The following is a 20423-nucleotide window of genomic DNA, read 5'->3' as shown; positions in this document are numbered from 1 at the left end:
TGCATGCAGCTTTGATTGTAGGCAGGGGTGGGTCAGAGAAGTAGTGTTATAAAGGATGATCTTATTGCAGGCTTCTCATTCCTTGCCTGCTTATGATGGCAGAAAATGACACAGAGCCATTTAGTCATCTGCACACAGTTTACTCAGATGCAAGAGACAGTCAAAGGGCTATGGGTGAGGAACTAAGGCAAAAACAAAGTTATTAATGAAGGACAAGAAAGTGAAATAGCCACATTGCTGATATGAAGAAAGTCTTAGTGGTATGGATAGAAGGTCAGACCAGCCACAACAGTCCCTTAAACCAAAGCCTTCTTATAGATGAGCAAAGAAAGTGGGTTCTTGAGATGGAGTCTACTCCTGTGAAGATGCTGTGAGCATTGTTGAAATAACAACAAAGGATTTAGACTATCACATTAACTTAGTTGGTAAAGCAGAGGCAGGTTTTGAGAAGATTGACTCCAATTTTGAAAGAAGTTCTACTGTGAGTGAAATTCTATCAAACAGCATCACATGCCACAGAGAAATCTTTCATGACAGGAAGAGCCAATCAGTGCAGCAAACTTCACTGTTGTTTTATTTTAAGAAGCTGCCACAGCCACCTCAACCTTCAGCAGCCACCACCCTGATCAGTCAGCAGCCACCAACACTGAGACAGGACCCTCCACCAGCAAAAACATTATGATCGCTGAAGGCTTAGATGATTGTTAGCATTTTTTTAGCAATAAAGTATTTTTAAATGAAGATACATATATTTCTTTAGCCGTATGCTTTTGTATTAATTAGACCATAGTATAGTGTAAATGTAAAGTATACTTAATAGACTACAGTATAGTGTAAACATAACTTTTATATGTACTGGGAAACCAAAAACCTTGTGTGACTCACTTTATAGTGGTACTCACTTTATTGCCATGATCTGGAACCAGACCTGCAGTCTCTCCACGGTCTGCCTGTGCTTAATTCCTGCCCTGTGAACACTAAAGGGCATGGACAGTCCCTAATGAGCCTCTGTGTTCCCAGTGCCTTACCACAGAACGTGGCACAGAGTAGGAACACAAGTGTCTAAATGGCTGAGACATTTGGGGAATCTGTGCGATTAAAGCTAACTTCTCACCAATACCAGCAATTGTTGCTTGAAGATTTAAATTTCCCCGACTAAGCCCTCTATTCATATTGGAGAACCAGCTGCTCCAACACTCCAGTTGTGCCGATTTTATAGATGAAGCTTTGCAGAATTATCTTTTGTGGTTCTAACAATGAGCCATCCGGTGGTGCCACTTAACTAAACTGAATTTGACATTTTAAATGGTCCGAGGAGATTGCAGCATCACATGGAACAAATTACTCAGCAGCCTTTGATAGAAATGCTGCCCTGGACACGCAGGCTGAGTGCTGTCACCAGCAGGGTCACACAATGTAGGAAATGTACAATCCACTATAATTGTAGCTCAATCAAATGTGCCAAGTCCAACTATGAATTACACCCACTTTCTGCAGAGCCAAGGAGGCCAGATGCAGAGTCTACAAGCTTAAGCAAGAGATTGAAAGGCTTTGCTATTGCATATTCACTTATCAAACATTTATTGAGCACCAACCACAGGTGAGACACTATGTTGCATTCCAAGAAATGCCTCTGGACATAATCCTTCCTTTCCAGGGACTCACATTCTAGCCAGATTCAATGACATGACACAGAATGGGGCCCAGGAGCTACTGTTGCAGCTGGCATTACCTGGCATCTAACGCACAACCCCACAGCCACCAGCTCTGGGCTCTGTGTAGAGGAAAGCTACTTCTCATCTTTATTCTTTTGAGAATAAATAGCCAGGGGCCCAAGACGGTGTTTCCAGGAGTCACATGTCAACAGGCAGTAAAACATGCTCTGCTGCATCTTCCCAAGGCCCTTGGGCATGAGTGTTATGGCTACTGTGCCTTCTTCAAGATTCTGAGAGTCTCCCTTGGGCTGTGAATATATGTGCCTTTGTCCTAAGAGAAAGGGCACCCTGAGGTCTCCGTTTCCCAGCACATCTCTATACCTGCTGCCCAAGTAAAAGGAGCCCACTTTCGCTGTCAAAATTGTCTTATTTGGAATAATAGAGACTTCTGGTTGTCATTCACTGGGGTGATGAACCTTTGGATACCAATAAAGAGGCAGTTTTCCAAGTGTGGTCCACAGTCCATAGGTGGCTGTGAAGGTCCTTCTTGTGGGCAGAGAATTGGTGGAGGAATACAGAACTTTCCTTGGGTTTATCTGGTGATTGACATGCAATTCCATCCACTTTTACTTATGACCAGGGTTGCTTACAAGTAATCTAAGTGGGTAATTAAGGCTTACTAAAATTTTAGGTTTATTAAGTGGAAATGAGCTTGTTACTAGAATTTTCTGAAGACCCTGCCATTAAATCATAGATTATTATGCCACTGTGCGTAGAAACTTAGATGTTAAGAAATGTAGCTGACAGAGCTTTAAGTGACCCCTGGCTTACCCAGACCACATCTATAAGGTTGGCACTTCCCAGCTGAAGAGCTGCAGAGCTTGCCTTGCAGGCTGTCCTGGACTGCAGTGGAACCACGCAGAGGCATCTTCTCTAGGACCATATGCTATTGATGTTGTCTTATTAATGTATTGGAGGCTCAAAGCGGAGAAACCATCCTGTGTTCTACAGCCCTCTGGGATAGCTCTGTACTCTAGTTTAGCACAGGCAGACTTGCAAGAAGGCACATTCTTGTTAATCATAAAACATGCTTAGCTTAGAGTCTGGATGTTTCTTATTGCAGGAGCTTCTCATGCTGTTAGCAGGCTGGTTCCTTCTGGATCCTTGTGAGGCGCTATACAGTTAGATACGATTACTTCCAAGTTCCTTTTCAACTCCAAAGCTCTGTAATTCTGTACCACGATGATTTAGGGTGGGCTTAGCTCATTTTGCAGCAAAAAAAAATTAATGTCTATTCATCCCATCTTATTTGGATTTTCATTTTCACTCCTCTGCAACACGCCTACAGCTATGGGATTATGTGTGCACACAAACAGTTATTCTCCCTCTTGCTCAACCTATCTCTACTTAACTTTGCATTAAGCCCCCCTCCTCCAAAAAGAAACCTAAAATGTTGCTCCACTCTGGGCTGGGGAGAGAGGGGTTCTTAGAGGTACCAGTGTGCTCAGATATCCTAGTTAGGAAATAGTAGCTTAAGGAACATAGTCTTGCCATAGACTCAAAGCCACCTAGGGGCAACATGGCTTCTCGTGGGGTGACCAACAAGGCAGTAGTAGCCCAGTATTGCCCTGGCTCTGCTCGGTGCTCTCAGGGAAATGGGAAAAGCATCTCTGTGGGGTTTTTTGTTGTTGTTTGTTTGTTTTTGGCAGGAGCTAGGGAGATGGAAAGGAAGGGGTCATTTCCAAGGAAAATGTTTTAATTGACATGTGATAATATCATCAGAAAGCTCATGGATACTGTTTAAATCTTTTCTGCTTAGGCTGCTGCCCTGGTTCACATTTACTTAGATGGTTCGGTGCTGGTCACCCATGGTGGAATTGAAATGGGGCAGGGCGTCCACACTAAAATGATTCAGGTAAGATTGCAAATAACTGGATTAAGTTGGATGTGTGCTTATAGATATGCTCATGAGAGAAAAGCTGTCAGTGTATATTTTCCATTCCAACATAAAGGATAGGAAGCTTTAGTTTTGACTGCTTAAGCTGTTAAGCTATTAGCAGAAACTGAGAAAACTAGCCAATTTTGTAACTGAACTTCCTAAAAGAATGTGTCAGAAGAATCTCCAGTTGTTTCATTGCTAAAGAAGGTTGTGTGTTTATTGCTGCTTTCTTTTAGATATTCCACAATTGAGCTGTCTTTTTTGAATCTTTGTTGGGCAATAAAATGATGTCTAAATTCTGATGTATTGCATTATTTCTTAACCTTTTCATATTAAGGGCCCCAAACAATTGACAATATAAATTATATTTGGTATTTCCAGCCAAATTTTTCCAGTTTTGGCTCACTTATTTCAGATTAATTTTAAGCTACTGTTTGTATATTAATCATAACAGTAACATTATAGATTATAAAACATTTGGAAGAGGAAGAAAAATTTTTTTAAAAAGACCTTACACAAATCCACCCCTTAGAATAAACACCATTTGGAGTCTTTCCATCTTGTCTTTCTTCTTTTTCAACAGATTGCTAGCATGCTTTTATATAATTTTGTATCCTGGTTTTTTTCCCACTGATCCTTATATAGAGTGAACACTTCCTTCTGTCATTAAGAATCCTTTACAATCATGATTTCTAATGGCTGCGTGTGGATGTATGTATAATTTATTTAATCATCCCCCAACTGTTGAACACTTTAGTGAATATTTTTGTACATTAACCTGTGATCATATCAGTGTTTGTTTTCTTGAAATAGATTCCCAGAAGTAGAATTATTTGGTCACAGGGTGTGAGTATTTAAAATTATTTGACACACATCGTCAGATTGTTTTCCAGAAAGTACCCATCTCTTTACACCCCTAGCCAACACTGCATGTTATAGATTGTTGAAAATTTTAGATAATTTGATAGGTACATGAAAGCATTTCATTATTACTTTAATTAACATGTTTCTGGGTATAGAGATGTTGAATGTATGTTTTATTTTATGTTAATTTGAGAATTGTCTAGTCATACCTTTCCCCATTTGGAGGGTGAGATTTCAGTGTTCTCCTTGTTGGGCCACCAGAGAGCTTTACGTTCTAAGCCTGGGCACTCTGTGCAGACGATCTGAGAACCAAGCATTGTGGAAGGGCCCTGTATGCCTGTGTTCTTGCAGAAGTTGTGGGCAAACACTATGAAACCGTGCTGCTAGCAGGAAAGAAGAGAATTTTGGATGTCAGCTGAAGTTAGCCTTATGATTTTGCTCTCTAGTACTAACAGTAAAGGAAGAATAAAGCAACCAGCTAAGTCCTTGTGTTGGCACATGGCCCCTGGCACCATCTCCTTCTTCTGTGACCCGTGTATTCATGCTGCTGCTTTTCCAAAGCCATCGGCCTCTCCCATGAGAAGCACTCTATTCCTGGAGCAACTCCACAAATGTGGACAGGGGATAGACACCTCCTTTCACTGATAAAGTTGTCTTTTCTAGCATTGTACAGAATGTGGTGGTAGGAGAGACCTCGAAGGTGTTGATTCCATGATGTGAAAACTTGAATGAAGCATTTCTTCCTGCCTTGGCCTGAGGCCTCACCTCCTCTTCCTGATGCTATTGCATATGAGAAAGTCAAAGAAAAAGAAAATGTGTTTAGGACTTGGGGTCTAGGCTAGCTACAGGGTTTTTAGAAAAGAGAAACTGGAGGAATTTGTGGTCCTGCTCTCTTGTCCATGTCGTGCATATAAGGGCTTTACACACGTGCTACCACCTGGGCATGTGCACAAGTCTACGACTGATCAAAGTATTTGAAAAGAAACTCTCTCCTAAAATCCAGGTGGCCAGCCGTGAATTAAGAATGCCAATGTCAAATATCCACCTGCGTGGGACAAGCACAGAAACTGTCCCCAATGCAAATGTCTCTGGAGGGTCGGTAGTGGCGGATCTCAACGGGTTGGCAGTAAAGGTAACAATCACTGCAGTGGCATCCAAATCATTAGCCCTTGTGAGGGCCAAATACGTGGGTGGAGCTCAGAAGATGTTGAGAGTTAATCCATCTCTTATCTCCTTCCCTCAGTCTCGGGCTCAGTCAGAGGTGCAGCACCCAGCAGCAATCCTGTGCTGGAAATGCTGCCTCTTTTTCTCCCTCACTCCTGACTTCTCACTGGTCAGCAAGTCCTTTCAGTTCTACGCAAAGATGTCTCTGTGTCTTTCCACTTCCATGTTATGTTAATATCACTTTGAGTCAGACGCCCAGGGCCATCGCAAGACTTCTGTCTCTCCACCACTCACCTTCCACTCTGCTTCCCACTAAATCTGATCGTGCATGTTTGAAAACAGGGGCCAGTGGTGCCAACAGTTTTTCTAAGTCCTGACTTCTTAGCATGGCTTACAATGCCAGCTCAGACACACACACACACACACACACACACACACACACACACACACACACAGATGAAACCTTTCACATCTTCCTTCTTACAGGATTGGTCTCCTATCCATGTTCCCCCTTAGATAAGCCTATGGAATGACACGTATCATGTTGTTTCAAAATTGGTGTTTGCATGAAATTATGCTCATAATTTTAATTAAAAAATAATCCCTAGGATGCTTGTCAAACTCTTCTAAAACGCCTTGAACCCATCATCAACAAGAATCCTGGAGGAACTTGGAAGGATTGGGTGAGACTCACTGGTTCTCTGTGTTTTATGTTAGAAAAAAAGGAGAGAGGGGAGAGTGAGAGAAATATGTGTGAATTAAATAGCTGCAGAAAGGGCACATTAAAAGGTACCGCCGTTGCATAATGATAAGTCAGAGGCCCTTTGGCTCTCGGCACGTGGAAATCCTATCACCATGTGGTGAAAGAACTCTTGCACCTGGGAAAATTTTCTATTAGAGAAAAAGATGATTCTTCTGCCAGAACTCCCGTTTTAGGTTAGAATTACTTAATGTTTCTTTGTATAGAACCTAAGTATTTTCTAGATAATAGCTGTAAATCTGCTTGTTCTCTTTTTTTGGGTTCCACTGTTCCTAAAATAGAAAAACAATATTAACATCATTCTATGAAAGTAAAAATCATGTAAGAACTCATTAAGAACTAGGAAACCAAGCCATTGGGTATATGTTCATCCAGTAGTAGACACTCAGTGGAATGGAAATATTTAGCTCCTTCCTTTCATCTAGTTACAATCTATTGGGAAGTGAAGGTACATATTCTAAATTCAACTAGCAGACTTCCCCAAGTAATAGCTTATAAAGTACCAGATGATGTGGAATGAATATCCATAAAAACTAGGACCATGTGTCATGCCAACTATCCTAGAATGTCAGGTTTTGCAACATTAAAAGCACAGCTCTGGGGGAAATAATATTTGAGGAGTCCCACTTAGAAATGGTTCTTGCTATTCTACAGAGTAAGGACTCGTTTTATAACATGTATTTATGGGAGCTCTCAACCCTTTCTGGACATATCTGTTTCTGCCCCCTGTGCTGCCTGAGCCCAAAAGGCTGAGTCAGTCTGGAGACAGCTGGAGAGGGACGCAGTGCGGAGAGTCAGTCCTCCACCTGCCCACTTTCTGCTGCAATGACTGCACTTCTCACCTTTTTCCTTAGACTCAGGGACTTGGACGTAATCCCCATTTTTCTGTATAGTAGTCAGCTGTGTGCACTACAGAGTCAGGAGAACTTTTGGTGTAAATGGTGCAATTTAGCAAAATTATTCCCCTCAGCTGAAACTGTTATGGATGCCTGGAAATAAAATGAAACATCTAACCGATCATTGTTTTCTACAATGTCCCATGTTAGTAGCAGAGTCTTTCCAGATGACTGAGTGGATTTCTTCATAAGCAGAACATATGTTGATGACTTTAGCCTAGTCTATAAGCACAACATACCACACAGGCAGCTATTACCATCGTGTGCGTTGGACAAATGCTGTGGCTACGAGCAGTGAACCACAAGTGCCTGTGGAGATGGAGAATGCTGAAAGGAACAAATTAATCTTGTTCCTTCTTAATTATTACTGATGATAGCTTTATTTAACACGTAGTCAAATTAAAATTGGGAGTCTTGAGTGATTCTTTCCTTAGCTATCCTCAGTGCATTGTGTTATGCTCTTCCTTCACAGGCTCAGACAGCTTTTGATGAAAGCATTAGTCTTTCAGCTGTTGGATACTTCAGGTAAACTGTCCTTTCAGTCACATGCTATGGAAAATAACAGTGGCATCATGAGGAGTTTCAGTTTTGTTTGCCGTTTTGGCAAAAATTGATTTTATACCTTCCATGTACCCATCATTATAAAGATTATATTTAATAGTAGCTGCTAGCTAATCCAACTGTCCAGAAAGACTTTTGCTAGGAAAACTAGGCACACAAATGAAATTCAACTGAATTGATGATTCAAATCATACTGGATGGTATTATAGGGCTCTCTGGGGTCAATACTTTGAATCCACAGCAGTGGCTGACTTTCTGTTGAAAACACAATCTATCCCTTAAGTTAAGAAACAAAAGCAGGGGGATGCAAATTAAACCCATAAGATAGGTACCATCTTACACCTTCAGGATTGGCAAAAAAATTGACAATTAACCATGTGACATCAAGATGTGAAACAACAGGAACTCACTTAATTTGGAAATCATTTTATGAAATTATTTTAGTAGAGAAGTAAAGCCATCAGAGAGCAGGGTGATATGGCATCTTATTTGGTTTGGACACTTTGCCAGTTGTCATGGGCGTCCTGGGCACCAGCTGGCTCTTGGAACAAGCATTGGAAATGTTCTTAATGGCCCACTCCAGGCTGGGGGGAGCAGAGGAGAGAGGGTAGAGTCCTGGCAAGCTGCTGGCCTTTGCTTCTCTCTTACCACTGACATGTATCTGATGTCCTTAAAGAGTAGCTGGTAACAGAGCAAGCTGGGGAGCCCAACAGTGAGAGACCAGAGTAGTAGCAAAGGATGAGAGCTGGGGACCTCACCCCTCACATACAAGGCTGATTTCTGAAGCCAGAAAGATAGACAAAGCAGGCGAGTCCTTGAAATAGGCTTTGGTGATACAGGTTGAATTCCCCAAATCTGATGACAGTAGGGTTACGTGACCCAACATTAGCCAAAAGCAGTAAGATGGCTGATCCTGAAGTCAGCAGCTCACCACCAAAAGTAAGGAGTCATCGGCCAGGAGTAATGGGGTATGTTTATCAGACAAAGCAAGTTAAATAAGGAAGAACTAAACATTTATTTATTCAACAGACTTACTGAGCATGCGTTCTGTGCTGGCATATCATTGTACAAGCATAGTCTTCTGGTTTGCACAACTCATATGGGTCTGTGTAATCATCATAGTTTGTGATCGGGGACTTGATCACTTAACACCGCTCTTCAATCATCCTGTTTCCTCCAGGGGTTATGAGTCAGACATGAACTGGGAGGAAGGCGAAGGCCATCCCTTCGAATACTTTGTGTATGGAGCTGCCTGTTCCGAGGTTGAAATAGACTGCCTGACGGGGGCTCATAAGGTCAGTTCCAACCAGAAAGGTCTTCAAGTTGCATTTAAGATGCACTTGCATTCCACAGATGCCACCTCTCTGAGGACAGATGGGTGTGGGACAGCACCGTGCACTGGGCCTATGGGTGATTTCTCTCAATTACCGAGAGAAAATGCTTAGTGTTTGCCTTGGCGGTTTGGTTGCTTCCAGTGGAAAACAACTGGTGGCCTCTCGTCTTTATCTACCTGGCCCTTTTAAATGGAATCAGGAAGGAAACTACTTCAATAGAGAAACACAGCCTAACGGGGGCTTCCATGTAGATTGGTGGCACAACCAGCAATCCTGACCTCTTGTGAGAAGTGCCAAACTGTGACATTCTTGAAGAATTTCATAGGCATCCATATTCCACTAACAAGCACCAAGAGCCAGCCCAGGGTGGGCAGTGGACAGTTTTTGATATCTTACTTTTAAGTCTTGTTTTTTAGGTCATTTAAGAGCATGCTTATGCTTTTAAGGATGCCATGAAGAGATGCATACACAGATTCTCACACACACACACACACACACAACTCAGAGAGCAAGTTGTAGTGTCAGATTTATTCTCTCCTCTGCTCTGAAACTGAAAAACCTAGAACACCATATGACAGTTTGAAGACTTTTTGTTGATACATCCTGAACTCTATGGTTCAGTAAACATCACTCAGCCAGCTGGACTCTGGATGCTGGGTTGTAGTCCAGCCACGAAGTTTTGCAACAAGAATGAGGAGGGCCATAGATGTTATTTTTTGCTGTGTCATATGTTGTGAATTAAACTCAATCTGTTGCATCACCCAGCTTGAATTAAAATCAAGTAAATATTTTTTCTCCTATTATTTCCAAGAGGAAAAAAAACAGTGCTTAAGCTGGTTAAGAATATTTGTATAACTTTGAAAGTTTTACATAATAAACTTAGTCACATAATAAAATCTTTGTTGCTTCTTCTCCTGAAATAATGTGGCCCAAAGAAAGGTTTTATACCAAAGCTAGCCTGGCAGGAACTGTTTCTCAGTTTCAAATTATCTTCATTAAAATAAACATTTTAACTGTTTTTTTTATTACTAGAACCTCAGGACAGACATTGTCATGGATGTTGGCTGCAGTATAAACCCAGCCCTTGACGTAGGCCAGGTATGTGTGACTCACGTGCCTCGCTTTCCTGTTTGTAAAAGCCAAAACTGATGTGGGGTCTGCAGGGGAACATTCCGTCAGGTTTATTCATCATCTTATATTTCTACCCCTTTAGTCAAACTTTCCATTCAGGCCAGCTGCAGAACTCACATTTCTTACTGTTTAAAAAGGAAAGGAAAAAAGGTGTTTTTAGGTACTTTTTGAAGAAACATACAGTCTGCGATTGGGAACCTGAGTGAGGCAAGACCAGGCCTGGAGGTGACCAGGGAGCCCCGACCTTTGGGGTACGGGTAGAGTTCGTGCCGAGGGCTGAGCCTTCGCCATAAGGTGGGCTGCAGCTTCAAGGAGCTTAAGGTTGTGTTGGGACAACAAACTTCAAATAATCAGAGCAGTAGCTATTGATAGGCAGCCTGTGGGCTGAATTCTACCCACAGACATTTTAAAATTTAAATTTGAAATAATTGACAAGGTTGGAAAATCACAAATACGAAGCTTCTCTTGCAAACAGAAAACTTGCCAGGAGGGGACCTGCATTTCCATAAGGCACAAGTCGAGGACCCACCTGGCACCGTCACACACTTGCTTTACCTGCCTGGAACCGGTGGTCAGTTCAGCTCACCGCCTCCATCTTAGAGCATAATGTAATGTCCTCGCCAGTCATGTCACTGTGTCGTCTGAGACTGGGAAGAATCTAGCGGGTGGAGAAGTCAAAAGAGGCTTCAGGGAGGACGTGGGTATGGACCAGAGTGTCAAGGAAAGAACAAGAAACACCGTTCTGGGTGGAGGAAGAGTGAAGGGAATCAACCAAAAGAAAGACATGAAAGTCAGCACAGGTGCTGACAGCGTGCGACGAGGCCAGCGCGGATGAGGATGACCCTGGCGAGGCCTGTGTGGGAGGAGAGGGCCTGGGGCAGAGGCAGAGACCGGACGAGGCCTTGGGGGGACCCTCCAGAGACAGGACTTAACTTAGTGGGAGGAGGTGACTTGGCTGGGGAGTGGCCTGGAGTTTCAGGAACACTCATCTTTACCTCAGAGCCCAGAGATGTGAGGCCGGCCAGCTTGGGAGCGAGGAGGTGGGATGAGATGATGGGATTCCAGCTTCCGCTAGTGTGCTGGGGTCTGCAGACACATAACCGGAGGGTTGCATCTGCCTCACAGGCAGAAAAACAAGGCGTTTGGGCTACAGGCTCTGGGAGGACTCCTCTCAAGCTATCATTTTAATGGCCAAACCAAGACTAGAACCCAAGTCGTGGGACTTTGAACTTAGCACTGCATGGGATGTTTAGAAATGCTTTTAGGTAAACTTTCAGCGACATGCTCCAAGACACCCTGAAAACCCACCTGACTGTAATTTAAAAATTCCAACGAACAGCATCAAGTTGAAATGCTACTTACTGTTAACTGTATTTTCTCATACATGGCAATTCTCCTTTTTTTTTTTTTTTTCCTTTGGCTCAGATTGAAGGTGCGTTTATTCAAGGCATGGGGCTTTATACCACAGAGGAACTGGATTATTCTCCTCAGGGCCTTCTGTACACTCGTGGTCCAAGCCAATATAAAATTCCTGCCGTCTGTGACATCCCCACGGAATTGCACATTTCTTTCTTGCCTCCATCTCAAAACTCGAATACCCTGTATTCGTCTAAGGTAAGCTGTGCCCTGGGGACAAACTCACGTTTATGTGATGCCTGTGAGGCGGCAGGAGGGCTACATCCTTCTCTTGGTTGGGGTTTTTACCAGGACTACAGAAGAAAAATCCCTATGAAACATTTTAATTATAAAGTAATTTAACAACATGATAAAAAATTTTGAATATTCCAAATCCTGGAGACTAACATGAACTACTGTTGCTATCAGGTTATAACGGATTTATCATCTTGCAGTAATTATCTTTATGCTTATATGAGGCTTTTTGTATTTGAGATTCTTTCCTTAGGCTAGATTTCTAAGACTGGGAATACTGGGTCAAAATATGAAATTACTTTAAAAAAATTTATGTAGTATATGATATTATGTGCATATACACTACATATGTGCATATACATATGTACACATATATACATAGTGAGAGAAAGACAGTCACAGTCTGCTGGGCTTGTTTCCCTGCCAGGGTCTGGGAGAGTCTGCCTTGTTCCTGGGCTGCTCCGTGTTCTTCGCTCTCCGTGACGCGGTGAGTGCAGCACGGCAGGAGAGAGGCCTGTCTGGGCCCATGAGGCTCAGTAGCCCGCTGACCCCAGAGAAGATTAGGATGGCCTGTGAAGACAAGTTCACAAAAATGGTACGTTCTGCCCAGTGGAAAAAACAATTACAAAATTCTGAATTTGGGGTCTCTGTCCTTGTGGTAAAGTTTTGTTAACCCACCACTGTTGTCATTCATGGAAGAAAAGGTGACAGGGATCCTGAGGACATTTGGGCAGCAGAAGAGCAGAATGGCCCTTGAACGTGAGCCCCCTTGGGTTGCGTTTTTCATCGGCCTGGCCCTGCTTGCAGTGGGGCTCAGTTCTCTACCACTCGACAGAAGCTTCATTCCCATTAGTTGTATGTTCCTCTCTTGTTCTGTTCCCTTCCGAGGACATCCTGGTCAGGAATAGAAGTTCAGAAACTGTGCCCTGAACCTAGGACACCCAGGCCAAGAATATGGCCCCCTCCGACCGTCTGCCTCCACCCTGACCCCAAACAGCCACTGGGAAAGTGTGATCACAGGAATCCCTCAGACAACAGCTCCCCTGCCGAGCAGACACTCAGCCCTCCTTGGGTGTTTTCAGTGACCAGATTTTTAATTATGGGAGGAAGTCAACCTCTTCACAGTTATTCCCTGACTCTAATTAAGCTGTTCCTTACATTGAAAGGAAAGCCCCGCCTATACTCCTCCCACGCTGGCTCTTTGTGGCATTGTTCATGGCTCTCCCTGGGCCACCGCCAGCCACCCCTTCCACGCTGGGGAAACAGAGACCACCTCCACTCTTCATGAGGCCGCTTCCTGCATGAGACCATAACCCTGTAGCCGCCCCACCTCTCCTGGATCCCTCCCCAGGTCACAGCTGCTGTTCCCCGACCTCTCAGGGTCCGGTTGCCCTCTGGTGGTTTTTACCTATTTTATGTTCTGCTATTTTTCACCTAAGTCACAAACATTTTCCAAATAGTGAATATCCAAATTTATTCTTTTATTCTAGATTCCAAGAGATGAACCTGGATCCTATGTGCCTTGGAACGCACCCATATGAATCAAATACAAACTTCTGGAGAACATGGGGTGGCTTTTCCCACATGGCAGTCTATTCAGTCTCTGCTCTAAGATGCTAGATCCAAAAGACAGATTTTCACAGCTCAGAAATCATCCCACAGAGTGTTGCTTTTATATGAAGCTGATTTGAAATGTTCCATTTAGATTTGATAGATACACTTAAGCAATTTATAAATCATTTTAAATGGTATACATACTAATTGGTTTCCTCTAGGGTGATAGTCTCCATTACTCTGTCCCTTAGATCCATCCAGCTAAATGGAATAGATGATGACTTGTGTGTGACTCATATTTGGCTTGTATCCACCAACAGAAATTATACCGTCGAGTGAAAGGCAATTTTCTAAATAATTCTATTATTAGTATGAACTATAAAGTTGTCATTTTTTCTCATTTGTCCTTTTCTGCTGTCACCCTCTTTTTCTTGTCAGGATAAATATAGACACTGTACCTAAAAAGTCTGTGGGATCAAAGAAAAAATAGAAAATTGGACTTTATGACAGCTAAAAAACTAAAAACGTTTGTGCTTTAAAGGATACTATCAAGAAATTAAGAAGAAACCCACAGAATAGGAGAAAATATTTGTAAATCATATATCTGATAAAGGTCTTGTATCCTGAATACATAAAGAATTTTTATAACTCAACAATAAAAAGACAAATAATTTAAAAATGGGTAAAGAAATTGCTGGATAATATGGTAGTTCTATTTTTAGTTTTTACCCTAAATACCCTGACTTGATCATTACACAGTCTATGCATGTAAGAAAATATTACACGTACCCCATAAATATGTACAAATACTATGAATCAATAAAAATGTTTTAAATGAGCAGATGAATTGAGTAGACATTTCTCCAAAAAAGAGATATAAATGACCAATAAGCACATGAAAAGATGCTCAAACTCATTGGTCATTAAGGAAATGCAAATCAAAATCACAGTGAGACACCATTTCACACACACTAGGGTGGTTATAATCAAAATTATAGACAGTAGTAAGTGTTGGCAAGGATGTGGAGAAATTGGAACCTTCTTCATTCCTGAGGGGCATGTAAAATTGGGTAGACACTGTGGAAAACAGTTTGGCAGTTCCTCAAAAAGTTAAACATAGTAAACATAGACGTTAAACATAGAATTACCATATTCTTAGGTATACACCCAAGAGAATTGAAAACATGTTCACACAAAAACTTGTCCACAAATGTTCATAGCATTATTCATAATATCAAAAAGTGGAAACAACCCAGCTGATAAAATGCAATAAACAAAATGTGATATATCCATACAAGGGAATTTTATTCAGCCATAGGAAGAAATAAAGTACCGTTACATGTTATAACACAGACAAACCTCAAAAACATTACCTAGATGAAAGAAGCCAGACACAGAAGGCCACATATTATATGATTCCGTCTATACAAAATGTCCAGAACAGGCAAATCCATAAAGATAGAAAGTAGATTAATGGAGAGGGGACTGCTAATGGATATGAAATTTTGGGGTGATAAAAATGTTCTAGAATTGGTGGTAATGATTGTACTATGTGAGTATACTAAAAACAACTGAATTGTATACTATATAAATGTGAGTTTTATGGTATGTGAATTATATCTCAATTTTTTTAAAGAAGCATCTATGAAAAGAAATAGAAAACTTGGGAAAGGTTGAGAAGTTGTGAGAATCATGAAAAATCGACCCCTATGCCATTCGGAGACATGGAAACCTCAAAAGGAGGCTAAACAAGACATAGTCACAGAAAAACTCAACTTCCATTAATGGTAGCGCAAGCACCCGCACTGAACTATAAGGCACTAGAGACTTAAGTATGATATCTTCTCCTTGTCACACCCTCAGCGTGGAGACTGTTGTCCCAGGGCACAGTTAAGACTGTAACAGTTCTTTAGTGGCCTCAGACTAATGACTAAGGTCATTCTTGTTATGGTTACGTGGGTCTCTCCCTTTGGAGAACAGATTTTCTCATTAATACCACAAATATTTATGGAGCATCTCCTCTGTACCAGGTGCTGTTCTAGGCAGTTGGGATAGATCAGTAAACAAAATAGAGATCCCTGTCCTGGGGAAGATCCTATTCTGGTGGGGGAGACAGATAAAATAAAATAAAAAATGTAATAAGGGAATTAGAGAGTATGAATGATGTTGGTGAGGGCTAAGGGGAAAGTAGAAGTTGAGCAGGATATTCATGATAGAGAGTGAGGGGCAGGAGCAGGTTGCAGCTGGACTAGGTTAGGGAAGGGCTGCCACGGTGACAGTGTGAGCTGAGCAGGTATGGGGAGGAAGTGTGTTCCAGGAGAGGGCACTAGAGCACAGTCACCCCAGAGGGGCTGGAAGGCATGTGGGGGAGAGGAATGGGCCCAGCCAGTCTGTGGGATGGCAGTGGGGCCCCCGTGCCACATGCCTGGCACAGGGTCCGGGAGTGGGCAGTCAGGTGGGGCCTTGAGGCCATTGTCAGGACCTGGGCTTTTCACCTGAGCGAAGGCAGAGCAGAGGAGCAACGGGAACTTAGTAATGACTTCTGCTGTGGAGGACCACCATGGATGCCATACTAATGCAGGTCATGGGAGGCAAGGGCAAAAGGGTAGACATAGTTCTCTGCCTTCTCCCTCTCTCTTTCGGGGGTGTCTCCTTTTCATCCCTTTGCCAACTCCTCCCCCTCCATCCTGCCTCTGTGGATGCTGGAATTCCTGAGAGGCCATGGGTCCTCGTTTCCCATCATGTCACATGCTCCCTGGAAGGTGACCTTCTTTACTTCCTGCTGGGGAAGACTCTCTGGCTCAAGCTTTAGCTCTATAAATCCAACTCTCGCTTGTTATTGCCACTTGGATGTCTGAAAGGCCCTTCAGACTTAATGTGTCCCAAACAGATCTCCTTGACAGTACAGCCATCCACAAGCTGCTAAAGCCAGAAATGGGGGAATGATCTGAAATGCTCTGTGCTTTCGTGCACCACTCATTCAGGCACGAAACCCTGTCAATCCCACCTCGGGACAGTTCCTGAACCCACCTCTCCCTCGCTTTATTTCCACTGCTGCTGTTATTCCAAGCCACCTTCCTTTCTCCCCTGACTGTTGCAATAGCCCCCTTCTGATTTCCCTGCATTCATTTTGCTTCCCTTCCAAACTGTTCTCCTTCTTGAAGCCACAGTTATATGCGAATACTTATGGATGCACACACCTGTGCACACACAATGTGATCATATTACTCCATTCCCTAAAACCCTTCAATGGCTTCCTGTTCATCTTGCCACAGCCTTTGCCTGTGTCCTCTGCCTGGAAGGTGCTATTGCTTCCACCCCACTTTGGTCTGACTGCTACTGTGTAGTTACATGCGCAAAAGTTAACCTGGGGATCTTGTTAAAATGCAAGACTTAAGGTCCTGCAAGCCCAGAGGCAATAGAGTAAGATGGAAGTGGAACGTTCAGAACCAAGGCCCGGCAGGAATGGAAGAGGCGGGCTATGTGAGCAGGTGACCCGGACCCCGCCACCCACCACTGCTGCTTCAGTGTCTCTCCCTCAGCTCCCACCTGGAGCTACTGGGCAGAGTGGAGGGTCCCTAAGACAAACTGATGGAGAAAGGAAAAGTCTGAGCTTGGTTCACAAGTAGGTTGGCTTCATATGCAGTTACAAGCCAGATATGCACAGTGTCTGCACTACGGCCCCTTTGAGAAGTGGTGAGGGAAAGTCTTGCCAATGGGTAGAGCTTTGGGAAGCACACCTGGTTAACCACTTTATGTGAAAAACAGAAGTGGCCCAAGGTTGGAACATACACAGAGCAGCAAAATGTTTGGCCAGCTGGCCAGGGTCCTGGGAGGGGAGAGGCTGCGCGCCAGACTGCATGCATGGGCACGTGGAGCGGGCACGACGTGTGAAGATTGTCATATCATAGGTCAACACCAGTAGAAAGCTCCTGCCATGAAAGAGCTGCTAAACAACCAAGTGGACAAAATGACATGGCCATTTGACGTTAGCCAGCCTCTGTCATTGGTCACCTCAGTGCTGACACAATGGGTGTGAGAAGAGTCACAGTGGCCTAGAGGAGGTCGTGCATGGGCCCAACGGCGTGGGCTCCTGCTCACCATACAGCTACTAAATGTCCAATCTGCCCAACACAGAGCAAAACTAGTCCTCAACTTGGCACCATCTCTCCAGGAGATCAACTGGCCATTTGGTGACAAGCTGACTACATTGAACCTTTTCCACGCTGGAAGGAGCAGTGATTCGCTTTAACAGAAATAGATAACATTTTATAGATAAAGGTTTGCCTTTCCTCCCTGCAGGGCCTTAGCCATCACCGCTATCAAAGGGCTTACGCAGTATTAAATCCACCGTCATAAGATCCCATGTAACATCATGTCAGACTAATTTACAGCAAAGTAAGGAGATCCACTTTACGGAAGGGTGGGAGTGAGTGCGTGACCATGAAACCCACCGGCCACATAACATACTGCACCACTCAGAAGCGGCTGATCTAACAGAGCAATGGAATGACCTAGTGCAGGCACAGCTGCAATGCCAGCTAGGTGGTGGGGCTCCCTCCTCCAGGGCGCAGATACTCAAAATTGAGGGCTCTATATGATGCTGTGTCCCTTGAGGGCAATTAACAAACTTGCAGAAAATAGTTGAGCTTTTATAGTATAGTTAATACCCATTGTGTATAATAAAAGTCTCCAGATAGAGAAAGTCAAAGCCCTAATAGGAGAAAATAGTCAAAGGACAGAAGAATAAATACAAATATTCTCCAAATGTGTAGTTAGGCTAGCACCTCACAAAAAAAGAGAAATGTCAGCTGTGAACTGTTGTTTTTCCCACACGCTGGCAAACGGATAGTTTGGGTAATACCCGGTGCTGGAGAAGGTGTGGGAGGCACACTCTCATACATGATTCACGTGTTAGGGCACACGTTTTACAGGCAATTTAGTCAGATCCAGCATTGTGCCTACTCTCAACCCAGGAATGCCAACTCTAGGAATTTTTCTGACATAAATACTTGCCCAAAAGTGCAAAGATAATGTACAAGAATTTTCATTGCAATATTATTTGTAATAGTGAAAAGTTGAAAGCAATTTAACATAAACCAATAGGAGACTGTTTAATAAATTATGGCAATAATAAAAATAGTTAACCTTTACTGAGAGCTCACTATGTGCCAGGCACTGTTCTAAGCACTTTGCATGTATTAGCTGATTTAATCCTCAGAGCAACTCTGAGGGAGATACTATTTCGTCCATTTCACACGTAAAGCAATTGAGGCACAGAGAACCTAAGTAAATTGAAAAAAAGTAGATTTTGAAATACTATAAATAGTTTGATTTCACTTCTTAGAAACTAACAAAAATAATGCATGTGTGTATGTATATGTTCATATGTGCACTGGAAAATTCTGTATGGATACACTGGGATCTGGGAATAGTTAACTCTGAAGAGTTAATGTTGGGATGAAGGATTTGCATTTTTTGCTTTATACACTTTTATGTTGTCCAATTTTTTTAAAAAAATAAACTTTCTTTTTGCAATTTAAAAACAACTTAGGAAAAAATACATTTAACGCCAAGACACTCACCTAAATGCAGCACGTTTGCATGATTCAGTTCCACGTCACTGACTAAAACAGGTTCTTGTTGCCGGCCATAAGGAGAAAGTTTATTCCAGTGGGCTGCTCTCAGGACAGGGAGAAATGTGCATTACGTGAGAGCTAAACTGAGATCAAAGTTCCAGGTTGTCTTAAGGGAGGAGGAAAGTGGAGGGAATAAGAGTGTTGGGAGCACAGACAGGATTGGATTGGAGGAGCACACTCAGCAGATCCAACCCCCCCGGGGGGGGGGGGCTGCCCTCCACCTGGCTGGTTACCCACCTCCAGGGAGCATCCCGGCAAGTCGGCTGGTGGACACAGCAGCAGGTGCTTTCAATACAACTTCACAATATTCAGCCGATTATTTTGGCAAAATGTCTCATTCTAAGGAGTCAGATGAACCTGTTTACTTTGTAAATGGAAGGAAAGCAAGTTTTCTACACTGTCTTTACTGAATTCATATAAAGAAAGGAACCATGGTAGAAGCGATCTTTTATTAACTTTTGCCAAGAAGATATGAGGTTCAGGTGACTAGTGTGGGGGCCGCCGATTTGCTATATGACTGGGACAAATCTGTATCCATAGTTATCGGGGGCAGGAGGAGAGAAAGAGAGAAGGGAAGGAAGAAAGGAGGGAGGGAGAGAGAGACAGCCAAAGACAGAGAATCTCTGTAATGATGCAGAAGGCATTAAGATTACTAAATGCAAAGCCCTCGACATATCGAAGTCTTCAGCCCACCTTGTGTAACTGCATCGGTCTTCATCTGAGCGTCAGGTGTTGACCCCTCTTTCCTCATATCTTCATCTCTCTCTCCGTCTCCACTTCCTCCCACAGCTCTGACTCCTCACACCTCCGTGCCGCCTCACCACAGCCGCCACACACAGACACCCCCAAATTAAGAGTCTAAAATCTTCAGATCATTTGCAAATAATCATAAAATGTTTGACCAGCAAAAACGGAAGAGAAGTGACGCTAGAAAGCCAGGAATACACTTCACAGTTAGTTTACATTTTAACACCTTGCTCCTTTAAGCAGGGATTCTTAAATCGTTTAAGAGAATGTGCCAAATAATTTTCTGGTGCCACTTTGTTCTGAGTTCTTGAGATTTAGCTAAGGCATAATCCATGACTGGAATGCGCTCTTTGCTTCTCACTGTCCTTGGCACTGTGCCCGATGTGCAACCCAGTATCCTTGGTTTCAGCACCACTGGCCAAGAGGAAGAGGTAGTCCAAGTTGAAACCGAGCGTACTGGTACCGTGTGCTGCGTGCTCCACTCACGGCCACGAAAAGAGACGAGGGCTCAGGGTGGTTGTGTAATGTG

At 43.1% G+C, this 20423-nt stretch overlaps 1 protein-coding gene and 1 long non-coding RNA gene across 7 annotated transcripts in view; one reads left to right on the top strand and one right to left on the bottom strand.

Moving 5' to 3' along the window:
- Positions 1-13884, top strand: part of LOC123643919 (aldehyde oxidase) — a 65839-nt gene extending 51955 nt beyond the window's left edge. Inside the window, exons 27-35 of one of the 4 annotated variants that reach the window (XM_045559818.1) lie at positions 3475-3570; positions 5462-5590; positions 6231-6305; positions 7751-7803; positions 9020-9134; positions 10206-10271; positions 11730-11918; positions 12382-12549; positions 13445-13884. In XM_045559818.1, the coding sequence (XP_045415774.1) occupies positions 3475-3570; positions 5462-5590; positions 6231-6305; positions 7751-7803; positions 9020-9134; positions 10206-10271; positions 11730-11918; positions 12382-12549; positions 13445-13495 (942 nt within the window). In that variant the 3' untranslated portion in view covers positions 13496-13884. Of the gene's footprint in view, positions 1-3474; positions 3571-5461; positions 5591-6230; positions 6306-7750; positions 7804-9019; positions 9135-10205; positions 10272-11729; positions 11919-12381; positions 12550-13444 lie in introns of those variants that run through there. The other 3 variants (XM_045559819.1, XM_045559820.1, XM_045559823.1) reach the window with 3 other exon arrangements.
- LOC123643920 lies at positions 7693-20144 on the bottom strand. Of its 3 annotated transcripts, none has more exons than XR_006736956.1 (5): positions 19841-20144; positions 19385-19511; positions 19094-19186; positions 10287-12524; positions 7693-7827 (listed from the first exon to the last, which is right to left on the bottom strand). It is a non-coding gene; the product is annotated as an uncharacterized LOC123643920 (long non-coding RNA). The 3 variants fall into 3 exon arrangements; XR_006736955.1 differs by lacking the exon at positions 7693-7827 and having other exon boundaries at positions 8218-10429; positions 10860-12524; XR_006736954.1 differs by lacking the exon at positions 7693-7827 and having other exon boundaries at positions 8218-10962; positions 11300-12524.
- Positions 20145-20423: the final 279 nt, after the last annotated feature.

The sequence above is a fragment of the Lemur catta genome, chromosome 8 (genome assembly GCF_020740605.2).
Source record: "Lemur catta isolate mLemCat1 chromosome 8, mLemCat1.pri, whole genome shotgun sequence".
NCBI classification, from domain to species: Eukaryota; Metazoa; Chordata; class Mammalia; order Primates; family Lemuridae; genus Lemur; species Lemur catta.
This window is presented reverse-complemented; position numbering and strand designations above follow the sequence as displayed.